The sequence below is a fragment of the Dermacentor andersoni genome, chromosome 10 (assembly GCF_023375885.2).
Source record: "Dermacentor andersoni chromosome 10, qqDerAnde1_hic_scaffold, whole genome shotgun sequence".
Lineage (NCBI taxonomy): Eukaryota > Metazoa > Arthropoda > Arachnida > Ixodida > Ixodidae > Dermacentor > Dermacentor andersoni.
The window spans coordinates 80,635,418-80,652,762 of NC_092823.1; the positions used below are offsets into that span (position 1 = coordinate 80,635,418).

Sequence of the window (17,345 nt, forward strand, 5' to 3'; positions counted from 1 at the left end):
CCGGTGCTGACACATGGGGCAGAGACTTAGAGATTGACAAAGAAGCTTCAGACCAAGTTAAGGACAGCAAAAAGAGCGATGGAATGAAGATTTCTAGGTATAACGTTAAGAGATAGAAAGAGAGTGGCTTGGACCAGAGAGCAAACGGGTATAGCCGATATTTTATTGGACATTAAGAGAAAGAAATGGAGCTGGGCAGGTCCATGTCATAAAAAATAAAACCTAAAATACATAAGACAACATAACAATAACATAAAATAGGCTGATGATGAGAGAGCACTTCATGAAAGGAAATCTAGCTTGCGCTTTCAGCAATCTGAACTTTCGCAGCCCTGCATGTCGACAAGAGTGTTTTGCTGGAGCAATCGTGTTGTTTGCTCAAATCTGGCCTAAGCACGAGACCCGATTGGGTGAGGCTGTTAGGAAACGAATTATTATGAGCGTTAAAACGGCGCGACCGTATCTTTTGGAAAGAAACAGCACCACTGCACTGATATTGAGCACGATAATGCATAGGTTGACTGCGCATGCTTGCTTTTGCTGGATGCTGCTACCGATATCAATGAGCTATATTTTAAGCCACGAAAGATACTAAAAGCTGGGCAAGCTTGGCATGTAAACCACTTGTCAATGAAGCGCCTTCGCCATAACCTATTGCTCAAGACGCCTAGTTGGACAATCTAATTTTCCACGCATTCCACAGTGGCACAACCTCTTTCACTATGTACAAGAATAGCACGCACTCTTCTCCATTATTTTCAAAATTTACGATTAATTTCGTCTTTTCAGGTGAAACCGGTCATTTCACCAATACTTTTCACCCTACAATGTAATTATGAACTTCATGGCGTACTTTCGCGTTGCCCTTTTTGCGCATGCACGAATATGGGACGCCTTGAAATTTACCTAAAGGAAATATAGATGTCTATAAATAATTCAATAAAGACGGCATGGTATTTCACCCAACGTGCAGTGGTGCCGCAGCAATAAAAGTGATTGTTGAGAGCTTGGCGATTTTCTTAGTGAACGAATTCGCTTCTCTAATAATTCATGGCCACGGAAAAGCTAAATTGTGGTATTACTTGCAAGTGCGCGGCATCTTCAGCCGACTTGTTTCGAAAGAACCATGTGGCAATCCTGGGCTATAGAATTAGAAATGACCGACGATGCGTTGTCTATGAAATACATATAAAGGGTGTCGCTGCTATCATGCATCCTGTCTTTTTTAAGATATCCATTCAACGCAATGGTAACCAATGCATATTGATCGCAACCGAGTTGAATTGACGACACAAATTTTTGTTGATGCCATTCAATCTATTACTTAGCTGCAATTAGCATTTTTAATTAGTGGTCTGGATTCCGTGCTGTCAGTGAAAATTGTGTAGGAAATTGTAAGAAACAAAAAGCTGGCATGTTTTCAGCCCAGGTACTTCTTGCCCGTTTATTTCTTCCGGTTGATAAAGAGAGCCCGCGAAAATTTCGATTTGGTTAGACGCGAAGCGTGCGACTATTCTAGCGCCCGCTTTAAACAGCAGCGCCATCAAAAAGAAGCTTCAAAGTTAACGGCAGAGCTGTCGTCTTATCTGGCGCGCTCCACCCACGACTGCACGGCGCCTTGTTGTTAAGAGCGCCGAGAATTGGTGGTTGATCTGTTATGGAAAGAGTGCGCTCAATAGCGAGTGTGGAGTTCGTTTGAGGGCGCTGCATTCAAATGCGTAAGCACCTCTATGTTTACCCGTCGAGGATGCCCGTCCACCCGTGACGTAAGACTATCGCTTTTCAGATATATATGCCCGTAGCAGCTGCGCGCGAAGTGCCCGTGCTGCCTCTCAATTCGACGGGAAGTAAGCTGCGGGAACGCAGCGCGCACGAAGCTGTCAGAATTATGCGCACTCAGCCACCATCGCAGATCGCTATCAAGATAAGGCCCGCGCGGCGGCGCCATACACCGCCGGTATAAGGTTGACCACGATTCATAATGGTTCGATGCAATGAACAAGGCGATATAGGGAGGCTTGTATTGATCGAAACTTCAGCAGCGCACCAGCTACTACAACCTGCAGTAATCTTGCGTCATCAATTCATCTTGTGCTGCCATCCCCAACAGTTCGTGACGCTGCAGCGCTATCGTTTATACTGGTCGGATCAACCTTCACAGCATTGGTAATTACGATGGGCTGCATGGAGATTAGCAAGTGGCGCAGTGGTTGCACATACTTAGCGAACTCCCAGAAGAGTATCTGGCATGAATTTTCTTTTGACTTCGGAGGACGGTTAGTCATGTGATATTTCTAATTTATCCTGGGCTTCCTTGATCTGTTCGAAATAAACGGGCAAAATGTACCGCGCTGGAAACATGACAGCTTTCTTTACCATTTTTCCTACAAATGCATTAACAACGGCGCTTCAGAGCAGTAATTAACATATTTGGTAATTGCGAACGATTCATAGAATGCACCAACTAACGATTACTGGCAGAGGCTCTTCTCCACTGTGATCATGCACTGAGTATATCCCTGTACATTGACCTGTGTCATATGACGGATGCATACTAGCAGGGACACTATACAATAGAAATACCACATGCAGTTCAATAGCAACTTTCATTTGGCTTTCAACAAAGATGAGCTGCGGAGCGATGTTCATTTCTCACCCGTTTAACAGCTCAGCTGATGTACTTGGGAAATACATAAGGCGTCCATCATTATTTGATCCGACCTTACTGAACGATTTCCCACACAATATGGAGATTGTCGCCCGTGACGTATCCTTTACGTTCCAGGTCATCTAATGGAAATGATTTGTCGCTCAAGTATGCCCCTTCGTTACTTGATCCTTCGGGCTTTCCATAGTAGAGGAGGTTGTCTTCAGGTTTAGTTACAAACTGGCGATGTTTGCCATTCGACGGATGCTTGACTGTCAGCTTAATGCTCTTTTCGAATGGCCACTGAAGAAAATTGTCTATTACTCCTTTCAGCAGCTGAATACCAACATGCAGCAACACATTACCCTCATGTTTGCTAAGGTAGACTCCCGGCAACAAGTGATACCCTGAGATATATAGGTTTACACTCGGGCAATCACAGTAGCCTTGTGAATATGCCCGTTCCTTCTTTGCCTTCAATCCTTTTACACAAAACTCGTATCGCTTTAGGCTGATTGTGTTTAGGGCCAGTTCTTTCTCTATACTTAATGGCGTCGAACTGTTTCGCTCCTGACGATTCAGTGCTTCACCAATGCCTGCAACACGTTTTTCTAACATACTACAGATTGTCCTAGTGACGTCCTGCAACTGTTTTCCTAAGGTCCTCTCCATCGTGTTTACCTTTTCATATACTTTATTGAACGCCTCATTGTCAGCCGCTGAATGTTTCCTTAGTGCTTCTTGCAACGCGTTCGCTGCATTTTCTTTCATTTGCTCTACAGCTCGCCTCCTGTCCTCTGAAGCTTCCATCAGGGTTTTAGTTGAATTGCCTATCGTTCCTGCGAGCTCCTGCAGCTTTTGGCCATGACCAATCAGTGTTTCCCTTACTGCTTCAGAGCACGATAGCCAATCGGCAGCTGGTGACGGAACGTTTTCAAACGTTTTGCTTCCCCTTGATATTTGTAGCAGCGTTCCTTTGATCGAGTTCATGCAATATGAAATTTGATTCAGACATTCACTTTGGGCGTTAATGTCATTTACAACTTGGGCAAGCCTGTGTTTCATTTCACACACTTGCCCATTGATGCTTGAATTCAAAGCCATCATTATTGCTGTTTGGTCACTGTTAGTCGTTGGAGGGGACCCATTTGTAAGAGGCACCGCGTGATTACTGCATTCGCTTTGTATATGCGCGCAGACATCCTTGCAAAGTACGAGTATTGAACACTTGGGGCAGGACGTAAAGTGATGGTCACAGTCTTTACAAAAGTGCTTGTTCAGCTCTGATGCAGTCAGTACCCTGTGGCAGCCCCTTTCTTCGTTCCAGCATTTTACCTGAAGGAAAGCACGAAAAAACACATTAGAACAATGTTATTTTAGGAAAGTTTCTACTTTGGACCATGTAGATGCCACAATGCTTTATATTGTGCTAAGGACGTTTTTCAAGTATTTAGTATTTTTTCTGGATAACGTAAATAAACAGTCATATCTCATGGCATATTGTATCTTGTAAATGTACAACTATAAGCTTACGACGGAGAAACGAGTTGTAGCATAAATAGTGTCAATAGGATACACACACCATGTTGAAAGAAGAGCAACAACGAATTAAAATGAAAATGAAAATAAACAGCAGACCATGGTGACGATGCTATAATTGAAAGGAGGAGGCGTGCAATTATGAAAAGCGTTACAGATAAATGATTTGGGACTAAATTTCATTGTGGTGGCAGGATCGTTTTACTGTGAAGGCATCTCTCAGCTATGCGTTTTCTAGAAATTATTTCTTAGAGCGTGCTGTCTTAAATATGCAGGCCGTGTGCTTCCGCTTCAACTCGTCTCCGCACTGGTGAGAGTATGCCTCGTCTAGGTTATTCATGGTATCGTCCGGAGATTTCAGTGCTGCCGACTTTTTGTGATTGAAAGTAAGGTTTTTCCTGTGTGTCCTGTAAGACCAGATACATTTAACGAGTCCCATCTAGTTATTCTTTCTTAAGTGGGCCCAAATCACGCATGATATATAATGCGGTCTTATAGCCTTTTAATTTCCGCAGTGCAATTGATGGTATGTATATATATATATATATATATATATATATATATATATATATATATATATATATATATATATATATATATATATATATATATATATATATATATATATATATGCCGTCTTTTTGTTTTAAATTTAACAGTTTTTCACTGTCTAATTAAAACCAAATTTTTTACGGATTTCACGTTATGTAATACCAATAGAGCTAGATTTCCGTTTCGTAATAACCACCTATTGCTTAAGACATACATACCATTGCAAATAGGCACCTTTTTATAAATTTCACGATGGAGTGCACTTAAGCCTACTCAATTAAAAGAAACGAATGCTTACTGTGTTGAGGGGAAAGCTCAAAATATCTGTATTTATTGTTTAGCTGCTACATTAACTTTTTTACTTGTGTCGGTTTAATGACGATTTCTTGATAACTACTCAACGTTGTATGCTATCTTGTTACCTTTAATATATTCATTTTGTTCTCTATTACATATTCGCTGTAATACTTATTTTTACTGTACTAACGAGGCCCACCTGTGGTTTGTAACCTTGAGGCCTCGTTCTGCATATTTCGCTATGTATCTTAGCTGTTGAAATAAAGATTGTCTTATTAATTGACGAAATGAATAATTGATTGCTTGATGTGATTGGGAGAGCTGATTGCTGGTAAGCCAATGTGCGGCAGGTGAACGAAAGAACAAAAGCGGCTCTTCCTCTCCAAAAAAAAAACCGCATAAGTTGCAACTGCAAATTGATAGATGAATCCATGCATGCATCCCAGAAAGCCGAAATTATTTTTGAAGACCTTCTATCCTTCCCATTTCACCAAGCTTTGGTTAGACTTTGCAATGATCTGGCCTTCATCCTAACAATCACACTTCACTACTGTGATTCACTAACATGCGCATGCGCACAAATTTACACACGCACAGAGCAACTACAGCAGACGACTCACGTGTGCTGCCAATTGTTTCGAGGAACTGTCCACATGCAATTGCGCTTGTAGTTTACGCTTGCGAAAAAAACAAACACAAAGGCATATATGACTCATTGTCTTCATTTCATCGCCATCGTACATTCGGAATGATACCGCTTACGTGAAGCCGTCATGGACGTACCGTCGCAGTCACTCCAACTTCATCGCGTAATTGTTTTAACATCCTTGTCCGTACGTTGTAGTTCATCTATTATCTTCATCCAATTGCCGTGCCATCTTCGTCATTCCATCGCCGTCATACCATCATTATTATATCGTCGTTGTAGTCTGCATCATTATTCGAAAGACGTAATCTCTTTGTCGTCCCGCCATCATTGGTTGTCCCGTTCTGCAGTCGTTCCTCCGTTGTGGGGTGATGGATTCGCACGCTGAAGCGCCACATGTTGATGTTGAGCGGGTAGTCTTCCCATGAAAATGTCTACAAGTTTTGGCGTGCGCCATACCGCCAAATTATTTCTAAACAAGACTTCCCCTTCTCGCAAGCACCAACGAAAATATCGCCTCAACCTATTCTCACAAAACCTGGGATCCGCATATTTGTCTCGACTATGACACCACTGCGTAGCCGTAGGAAGTGTAAACAACTGCTCAAAGAGAAACGTCATTTGTGACCACCGCAGTGACAATGGGTTTGGTCTAGGGGTTTCCTTCCCGAAGTGATACACTGAAAATTGTGTACACGCTCGTATAGTTTGCTCCACTAAAGTGTCAGCGTGGGTGCAGCGTGGCTCTTTTTATATTTTACGTTCGGAGTTTTAAACATTAGCCACTTCATTTATTCACTAAACGCAGCCTTTTTAGTGGCCTCATTTAGGGATAACTTGCTACATTTTTCATTGGACTTATTCGGCGCGGCAAGCTGCCGTCGCGTATGCGGAAACGCAGGTATTCAATAATACTACGAGGGAAAAAAATAGTGCGGCAAATAAGAGGGATGATTAATTTCTAACTTAGTCTTAACGGGCAAGCTTTGATATTTGTGAAAGAGCATAAATTTCTTGGAGTTATTCTTGACCGCCAACTTACATGGGCTTCACACATCCGCGCAATTGAAAAACAGACCAATGCAGTAACAAACCTACTTCGGCGACTCGCAGGCACAACGTGGGGGGGATCAGTCTCTTCGCTACTACAAGTTCATAACGCACTCATAAAACAAAAAATTGCTTACTCGGCACCTATTCTCCATGGTTTATCGCAAACTTCTGAGGAACGTCTTCAACGTTTACTAGCAAGGGGGCTGCGAGTGTGTCTTGGGGTTCCGCAGGCTACCTCGAGTCCTTTAGTAATTGCTGAAGCTCGTCACCCCCCATTGCCAGTCATACGAACGGTTGAAACATGCCGACATATTTATCGCATCTTAACCCAACATGAGAAGCATCCAATAAACCTCGCGCTCACCGAAAGAAACAAAAGCAAAATTCACGATGTTGTTCGAGAACATAAAGCATTATGACCAAGATTTGAATTATGCAAAGTGGATGTTAGTTACCCTCCCTGGATGTTAACATACCCTAAAATAGAGTTATCGGTTGATGGGATTATATCTAAGAGAGACATGTTCATAGTAGCCGCACAGCAACTGGCACTCTACCAAATTTACTCATTATATCCCCAGTACATCCACGTTTATACAGATGGTTCGTGTCATAAAAATTCCTCGACTTCAGCATTCGTCATTCCACATTTAGCGCTAGAGCAAACATTTAAATTATCCCGGGAGACATCTTCCACCATGGCAGAACTATTTGCAATCCTGTCTGCTTTGCGTTTCATAACTTTAGAAAAACATTCGCAAAAATGAGTTATCTTTAGCGATTCGCAAGCAGCTCTCACATTACTACAGAGCCATAAGAAAAATTCTTTGAACACTTCGATATTGTATGAGACGCTCAAAGAACTTACAAAAGCAAGCGCAATGAACCACGTAATTGCATTTCAGTGGATACCTGGGCACTGCAATATTCCTGGTAATACTGCAGCGGACGCAGCTGCGAATCGAGTGCACAATAACGCAGAGACAACCAATCTTCCCCTATTGCGCAGTCAAGTCCGTCTGATCCTGAGACAGATTTCTTGTCGTCTCAGCAAAACTACCTGGTTTGACCAGCAAACTAAGAACTCGGAGTTATACTCAATAGACCCATACATAAACTTATCAATGCCGGAAACTCTAAGAGACAACAGAAAATTTGAGACTTTGGTACACCGACTGCATCTTGGTACTGCGTTTACGAGACACTTCTTGTACGGAATAAAACGTGTCTCTAGTCCGCAGTGTTCTTGTGGCCATCCAGACGAAGATGTGCATCATCTTCTTCTCGAGTGCTCGAAATACGATACACAAAGAACGGTACTGCAAGCTAATTTGTTTATATTAGACAGAAGACTCACTCTAATATTCACTCTAATAAAGATACTTGGCCCATGGCCAACTGCGGGCCTTCAAAAAAGAGCGCTTCTTGCTCTGAAAAAGTTTTTAGAGGAGACCAACATTTTGGGAAAATATTAAGTATTGGATGATCCGAATATGCTAAATGAGTTACATAAACGTTGTTCGTGGTGCATAGTTGGTTTATGTGGTGATCGCAACTTTTACGCAATACGTATAATTCTGTCCTGTACATGGAGTGTATTACAAGTGTTGTGTGTTTTGGCTGTTCGAAACATCGGACTTCATATATGCGTACGTGGACTGAACTCATGCACAGAACTTTGCGACTCATGTACTGTTGGACTGTATATTTTTTATTGATCCGGTGTTCTAGTGAGTGTTATATTTAGTGTCGCTATTCTCCCTTTTTGCGCAAATTTGTTTCGTCAGCCAAGTGACAAGGAGTAGCCGGTGCCACCACATAAAGGCGCCAACCTCTCCTAACATTCACTTCAATAAAAAAAAAAAAAAAGACGGATGGTAAAAAACGATGCTCCGAGTGGCACATACACACACTTGATCATGGGACGTCAGTGTTGGAGATGCATTCGATAAAAAGACGCGACAGGTGTTTTGCGTGATTTCGCCATGCGAAGAATGCGACATTTACCAACTGATAGCGTACAATTCATAAGATTTAAACCTTATTTGTTTAGGCAGCACCGCAACAAAACCGAATGTATTTCACTGGCATCTTAATGAGGAGTCTGATCCCATTTAGATGAGTAACTCACACTATCTGCCCTATCTCCGCAAATACTTTGGTATACAAAGCACAGTTTCGAATCTATGTGAAGGGCTTAGTCGAACTCCGCAAAGTGTATGGATTTGTTTCTTGCACTCCATGGAACACGACATCTCATGGACCGTTGGTTTATCGACAACTTAGGTCAAAACTTCACTCTGATGCAATATTTAAGTTTATGCACTACACTACCCACAATTTATGCCGGGATAAAAGCACCAAGTTAGGAAGATTCACAGTGCAAGATCTCTACAAAACGATATCACGAAGATGATAGACGTGTACGTCGCCTTTCGATGAAATAGACGCAATCACACTTCTATGAACGATAAGCGGCAAGAAGTATTTTAGAGAAAAGACGGGGAATGCGGGAGATGGAAATTCAAGACGATGAGCAAAAAGTGAGCAAGGTGAATGCAGGAGCCAACGTTTCGACAAGTGGACTTGTCTTCTTCAAGGCGACATATATTTATATTTTAGGCAGGCTAGTAGGTTTTTACTGAATACTCTTGCTAACTCTTACTAGCTAACTACTCAAATCGCACAGATAAAGATTGCCTTTGCCAGCGGCCACGTTTGATATTTCTTGGATCTTCTTCAAGGTTTTACATAATGGCTACGCCAAATCCCTCAGTGTCGGTGTTATTTGCTTTTCCTGGTTTAGCATGGTAAATTGTTATAGCAGACCGAACTCGGGGTGGCCGTGCGCGTGCTGTCACCGGACCGCTGTGTCTTGAAAGCCATCTGTGACGGGGACAGAGTCCGCGATCCGCTGTGTTTTTGCAGCTTAGTTCGGGTTGATGTGCGAGGAAGCACGAAGGTCCATTCGCGCGCCGTTGCTGCCGCACTTCCTCACTCCGACATTTTAACAGTGAGTTTCCGCGGTCTTCCAGCGAGATGTGTTCATGTTTGCTTGCGCGCGCGTGACAGCATTGGTTGTTTATTTAGTAGGCCTATGTCTGCAACTTTATACGGCCGATAAAACTATGGTTCTTAATTCGTATAGCTGTCCACTAATGTGCTATTGCAATCAATGGTACGCTTTCCCGCCAAAATGCGACCTTCTTTCTTTGGAGGGGTGGGGGGGTGGGGGCTACCTGATTACTCGAGCGAATCAACATGGGAAAAATCTGAAATCCCGATTAAAATTAGCTGCAGGGTGGAAGGCGATCAAAAGTGTTATACGAAATGCCTACAAATTAAATAATACGTTATTCAGTTTAGCTGAAGACATGAGCCATGCTATTTCGCGGAATGCGACGGCTTCTTTGGAATTATGCCAACGAAAACAGAGAAAGTAAAGACAACCGAGTGCGCCTTAACTAAGATAAGCTCATCGTCTGCGGGCGCACTGTGGGACAGCGAAATACACCGGCCTCCTCGGCTTCATGCGCATGTGCAATCAGAAAGTGAAGGCTGACACAGCATTTTTCACTCAAAGACTGACACGAATCGAGGTTGTAAACACGTGCGGATAAATTTTTGCGCTTCTCGCGAACTGTCGAAGCATTAAAAATGAGCTTGACGAGTTTGCGTCTCTCGTGGCGATTAGTGAACCGGAAAAAATTATGGGTACAGAATCTTGGCTGGACGGCACTATGTAAAAAAAAATTAAATTGTGGGGTTTTACGTGCCAAAACCATTTTCTGATTAGGAGGCACGCCGTAGTGGGCGACTCCGGAAATTTCGACCACCCGAGATTCTTTAACGCGCAGCTAAATATAAGTACACGGGTGTTTTCGCGTTTCGCCCCCATCGAAATGCGGCCGCGTGGCCGGGATTCGATCCCGCGACCTCGTGCTCAGCAGCCTAACACCATAGCCACTGAGCAACCACGGTGGGTGGCGCTATGTCAGACACTTAGATCTTTCCACATGGGTTTTCTAGTTATCGGAAAGACTGAAATCGCCATGTTGGGGCCGTATTCGTCTTGGTTGCGGTCAAGATGACTAAAGAGGAAATTTCTTGAGAATGCAGCAGAATCAGTATAGTGCTGTGTTTTCTTAACCTAACGATCAGGAGGTAGAAAACGCTAACATGATCCTCAAAGCTGCAATAAAACATAGGAACGATTCATTTCTTGCCTAGTTTTAAAATACTCAAAAAAATAAACTCCAAAGAATTCTGCAAAGATGATGAGAGCGTTCCTGATTTCACTGTACACGATAAAGTTATAAACACTGATCAAGAAAAACTTGTCGGTTTGAACAAGTATATAAAGTCAGTATTTAATCAAAGTGCATCTGACACTGTGGCAGCACTGTCATTCACTCAGCCTTCAGTGATGGACGTTCACATTGACGTTAACGGGGCGGACTGCTACAGATAGATGCATCGAATGCGCTTGGTCCTGCCGCATTGCGGCCGGTTGTTTTCTAAGCCAGTCATAGTATTATTGCAGGCAGTTGAACATTACAGATGAAATCACAATAATAGAATCAATCCACACAACTGGAATGTTGCTCACGGCATACTGGCAGAGAAGTTTAATATAAGAGATGAAGTTTAAATTCACAACCCCATCTGGGTAACAGCAATTCCGCCCTAAGCTAAAAAAAAAATTAGGGGGTTGAACGTGCCAAAACCACTTTCTGATTATGAGGCACGCCGTAGTGGAGGACTTCGGAAATTTGGACCACCTGGGGTTCTTTAACGTGCACCTAAACCTAAGTACCACGGGTGTTTTCGCATTTCGCCCCCACGGAAATGCTGCCGCCGTGGCCGGGATTCGATCGCGCGATCTCGTGCTCAGCAGCCCAACGCCATAGCCACTGAGCAACCACGGCGTGTGCCCTAAGCTATTCGTGCACATCGTTTAGAGTGAAATGGGCAAGTAGCTTGATTTAATCAGCTTCTTCGCACTATCTAAACATGGTTTTAGAAGTGGACACTCATGTCTTACGCAGCTATATGAATTTAAGCACTACATTTTGCATTCTTTACAGAGAGTAATATTCAAGTAGATGCAGTATTTCTTGATTTCCGTGAGGCGCTCCACACCGTACCACACAACCTTTCAGAATGTGGGATCATTTCTGTAAACATAAACATTGCCCCTCATAAATAGATAAAAAAATTATTTATACATCCCCCAACAAAGCATAGTTCTTAACGGTTAAAAATGATCCGCGGTAACCGCGACGTCTAGTGTGCCACAAGGGACCGTATTAGGACCATTGTTGTTCTTCGTTTCGAATAATATTATCGTTGAAGATATAGCCTCTCCCATTAAATTATTTGCAGGTGACTGCATACTGTTTAGCGCAATGAAATCACGAAGAGAAATGGAAGCTTTACAAATCCGTTTCCACACAATAAAGCTTTGGTGACAAAAATGTAAAATGACACGAAACGACCGGAATGCTGCTTCACAACATTAAGATGCCGTGTTCATAAATTAGAGCAAAGTGACACCATTAACCATTCAGTAATGAGCAACGAGTCCTACTATAAGTATCTTCGTGCGTAATTATCCAACTGCTTCGAGTGGAATAAGCACATCGAAGTTGCACTTACAAGGGCACATGAAATGTAATATTTTATTCAGAGGAATCTTAAGCAGGCCTTAAAAGTCACGTGGCTACTGAATTTCCGACAGTTTTAACACATTAGCGCACATTTTACGAGAACTAGTAGACTTGCTTCGAATCCATACCTCTTGAATAACAGAATATTTAAATTTAGCATTATGCGTCTCTTGTACAAAGAGGACGCGCACACACTTTAACATACGTTTGAATGTATGGTTTACTACATATCTAAAATCTCGCGCCAATTCCAGCACAACGGCAGACACGTGGTGAACTGACATGTCTAGTCACCTTTCATTTATGTCTGCTCGCCTGCTTTATATGTTGGCGTAAGGCTTTTCGTGGTGTTTAGTACATATGTTGAGCGCATTAGGAACAAACTGTCGAATTTTGAGCTTCATTGAAAGAACGGAACGCACTTTCGAAATTTTGTGAACTTGACAAAGTACAGTGGCCATTAGCATTCTTACAAATCGGTGCTTTCACCTCGTTTTGTTCAAGCATTTATACAGCGTTCTTCTGCAGAAGGAAGCCGTTTTGTCACGTGCGCGATGCTCCACAAGCAGTTGAGCGTGCAGCAAACCTAGAAAAGGACATGGATATTGTGATTCTGCCGCCTGAACGAGCTGAAGATACGAATGAGGAGGAAAGTGACGAACACACCGATGCTTTTTCTGTGAGCGACGCTTGCGTTTACGATAGTTTAGCAAAGCCTGCAACAATATTTTGCCAAAATGGTTTCATTGAAATCGTGTTATTGAGGACACGTTAGCCGTTGTCGCGATGACAGCTTGCCGCTTCCGTGCTTGCTCGCTGTTACTATATGTGTGTTTCGACGCTGATGATCACGGTCACTACAGCGCCCCCCCCCCCCCCCCCAGAAGAAAAAAAAAATCAGAAAGCAGCAGAAATGCCGCTTATCTGACGCTCAAGCAACACGGATATGTTAGAATTGCACAGGCGCATTGCGCCTCAAAAAAGGGCACCTTGAAGTTTTCATACGAGGAGATAGGAGCGCAATGACAAGTGCATTGGTCATTCAAACACCATGCTCCCATTGTAGTATATGTATACACCATCGTAACTTGAGAACCATCAAATATTTCACGATAATCGTTCGGAAATGTGATACTTATGTTATTCTATCGTTCTGCACAAACTTCTAAGAAAATTGCACTTGCAGTTTTATCATGGTCATAATCGGTTAAGGAGCAGTTCGGCGTCTCAATGGCGCATGTTACTCTGCGCTTGTGCTGGTGACGGCGACCGAGAAAATTACGAAAAAATAAAATCCCACCCTCGGAGAGAAGCTAATGTATTTGGCAAAAATAAGAACAAAAATGTTGCAGCCACACATATGTTTCCTCAAAACCTCATCGCTTCAAAGAAAGATGATTGTGGTTTTATTTCGGCAAGCTTAAAGTTAGGAAGGCTGCCGTGGTGATTGAGAGGAAGGTACGCAGGTTAATTAATGGTGATTGCTCTGTAAAACAATAGAAACAATTCTGTCATTTGCACTGTTGACTTCGTTTACGAGATCCTGCTGTCTTGTAGAAAGCTTATTACATTGAAGAAAGCGCGAGCAAACGCTTGCGTCAGCAGAACAATACCTTAAAGGAAATGCCTACTTCTGATCTTTGAGCACGCTGTAAAGCATGTGGTTGTAGGAATCGCTTCGATATGACTAAGGTCATCGTTAAGCACTAAGACAAAAGATGTGGTGAACTCGCAGAAACCTTTCACTTACGAAATATGCATGATGATTGCCTATGAAATCCGTCTATCTGTTTCTCAGGTTGTGACACATAAAATCTTGGCAATTTCTTTCATGTGGCACAATCACATGCACACGCAGATGACGTCTTCCTTTTTTGCGTCTATTTTTAATGAACTTCGTTAGAGAGCCCCTAATTTTTTTCTGAGTCTTCACAGGGCCTTGATCTAACACATGCCAAACACAGCAACGGAAATTCAATCAGTGCTTCTTCCGCCCACTCGAGCTACTCGGATTTGCCCGCTCCCGGGGCAGAAACCTGGGGGATTACGAAAAGGGTTCTACTTAAATTTAGGACAACCCAACGAGCTATGGAAAGAAGAAAGATGGGTGTAACGTTAAGTAATAAAAAGAGAGCAAACTGGGTGAGGGAAGAAACGTGAGGCAATTACATCTTAGTTTAAATCAAGAAAAAGAAATGGGCTCAGGCAGGGCATGTAATGACGAGGGAAGATAACCGGTCGTCATTCATGGTTACGGATTGGATTCCAAGAGAGTGGAAGCGTAGCAGGGTGCGGCAGAAAGTTTGATGGACGGATGAGATTAAGAAGTTTGCAGGGACAACATGGCCACAATTAGCACATGACCGGGGTAGTTGCAGGAGTATGCGAGAGGCCTTTGCCCTGCAGTGGGCGTAGCCAGCCTGATGATGATGATGACAGTTACGGAGCAACATACTCACTGAATAAAAAGACTCACGTTGGTTTCAATGATAGCAAGTGAATAAATACTGTGTCCTTAAGTTCAGACGTAATATAAAACTCGTATCAAGTACTCCTAGGCAATGCAAATCCCCGTGATTGCCGTTCAGTTGTTAGTTTTGATTACAAACGTCATCATTTACTCATCAACGCTAAATAATTCCATAGAGCAATTTCGGTTCTCTTACCTTCCGTTTGAGCAGGTTGTCTACTGGAAACTCCCGCCACTCGACATCGTCTTCCCGGACACGCTCACCATCGAGCGGGCAGCAACGTCCGTCGTCATGCCGGCAACGGTCGTAACACTTCTTGCAGAGAACGTGCAGACACGGCAAAGAAGCGGTCACTCTGGGCACCAGTCCGCATGCTTTGCAGATTCTGTAAGCCGGAATGGGCTCCACGAAGTCCATAGGCCTCCAGTCCAATTCGTCAGAAAACCCGACTAACGTGTACCGCTGGTTCAGAGGAGCCATGAGGAATGCGGCGCCCGCTCGCTTTCACTGCCGGGCAAACTGCCACTTGCGAAAACTTGGAACACCATCGATGACCCTCCCTATAAACCTTGTTATGACTACTATCACACTGATAGTGCTAGACGCAGTTATCTGCTATATCGTAACTCAGGCTTCTTTCTTCCATAGCCCGTGGCTATCAGAACACGCTGATATTTTTTAATGTTCTGCAACTGCTTTAACACGTGGCCCAAGTAAGCTTGCGCACAGCGCCCATGTATATTCAACAGCACAGTGCATTTTCAGCAATTGTATCCGCTGTCGCACTGTCCTCTGTATTGCCTTATTTTTCTTTAGAAAATGCAACAGTTACAATGAATGCGATTACGGCAACGCTTTCCCGCACAGGGGTTGTAAAACCGAGCCGTATGTTTGTATTCACTCAGCATTTATTTTGGACATAAGTCTTTCATCGTCTCAAATTGGCCTGACAACGCAACAAGGATCATCAGAGGTAACTCGAAAGGTTACAAGTTGCCTCTGATGTTAGGTATCGTTGATGTGGCATCCTTACCACCATCTAAACATGCTTTCACTCATTTTAAAACAGCTTTCCTTTATTTTAGCCCGAACGCTTTAAAATGACTGATAGCTGCGCGTAGCACTACCTCATCGTTTATGGCTTTGCTGTATTCGAATGAAAAAAGAAAATAATAATGATGTTATCTAATAATGTAGCTATGCTTGAAGCTTTACTTAAATGGATGCGAAGGTTTCTTTGCCTCCTCTGGGCGCTGCGGCTGCGGTCTTTGTCGCGCACCCCTGTGCCTTTCTTTAAAGACCGCCAGATGCTACTCGGTCCATGGTCTTGCTGGTCTTTCATTGCAAAACGCGCACTTATAAGCGAGGTAAAAGAAGAAAGAAGCATGTGCTGTTGCGTACTCCACGGTAGCGTATCGCACTGCCGCCGAGTAGTAGCGGCGCCTGCCCATCGAAGCTCGACCGACGTTACTTATTGGGTAGCGTGGCGTGTCGGCGGGCTGCAGGCATCCGGTTGACCATGGCGACAAAGCAAGGGCGAGACGACTTCTAGTGCGAAACTTGCACGGTTTATTCAAAGGCAGATGAAAGAAAATGAGAAGAGCATGAAGTCCTTAAAAGTACATTTAGGAGCCCCTCAAATAGGCTCTCTACAATCGTGGGTGGGATCTTGCTTCCGTCGATGTCACGTGACCGGCACGGAAAGAGGGCCCCTCCTCCTGTTGTTATACCGAGCCAGCTGAAAGGAAGAAGTCGTCCCGCCTCCCGTTAATGCAGACGCCTGTCCGCCTCTTCTGCTGTCTGCGGGTTCGTGGAAGTTCTCTTCTAGGTCCAATTCAAGGAAAGGGCCTCTCTTCTAAACTCGCACACACACACACACACACACACACACACACACACCCAAAAGAGGCTATACACTGCTGGGCTTCCGGCAGACAGGCACACTCGAAACGGTCATGGCGAATTAGAAAGTCACGCTTCATTTTGACGAGGCCTGGTAAAAGCTCCGGTGAGAGAAAGTTCTTTGTGCACGATGTGCGGGACGCCAACCATCGCCGGAGAAGTCACGCCTCATTTAGACGAAGATGCTCGGATGAAATTCCTTTCGCCACGTGGTGTCAGACGCCAACTCTAACAGCACCTCCGGCGGGGGAGCAAGATCCCGACGTGTAGGGGCCAGCAGCCGCTGTATGAGGGATCGGCGTTTCGGTAGCAGAATTCCACTTAGAGGCGACGAACCCTTAGTTCGTCATCATCATCATCATCATCATCAGCCTGATTACGCCCACTGCAGGGCAAAGGCCTCTCCCATACTTCTCCAACTACCCCGGTCATGTACTAATTGTGGCCATGTTGACCCTCCAAACTTCCTAATCTCATCTGCCCACCTAACTTTCTGTCGCCCCCTGCTACGCTTCCCTTCCCTCGGAATCCAGTCCGTAACCCTTAATGACCATCGGTTATCTTCCCTC

The 17,345-nt window shown here is 43.8% G+C and overlaps 1 protein-coding gene across 5 annotated transcripts in view; it reads right to left on the reverse strand.

The window, feature by feature from the left end:
• LOC126544170 (TNF receptor-associated factor 6-like) overlaps positions 1-15,437 on the reverse strand; it is a 65,130-nt gene extending 49,693 nt beyond the window's left edge. For 4 of the 5 annotated variants that reach the window (XM_072284903.1, XM_072284901.1, XM_072284902.1 and 1 more), the window contains exon 1: positions 15,070-15,437. In XM_072284903.1, coding sequence (XP_072141004.1) covers positions 15,070-15,354 — 285 coding nt within the window. In that variant the 5' untranslated portion in view covers positions 15,355-15,437. Of the gene's footprint in view, positions 1-128; positions 3,983-15,069 lie in introns of those variants that run through there. The other variant, XM_055078474.2, reaches the window with a different exon arrangement.
• Positions 15,438-17,345: the final 1,908 nt, after the last annotated feature.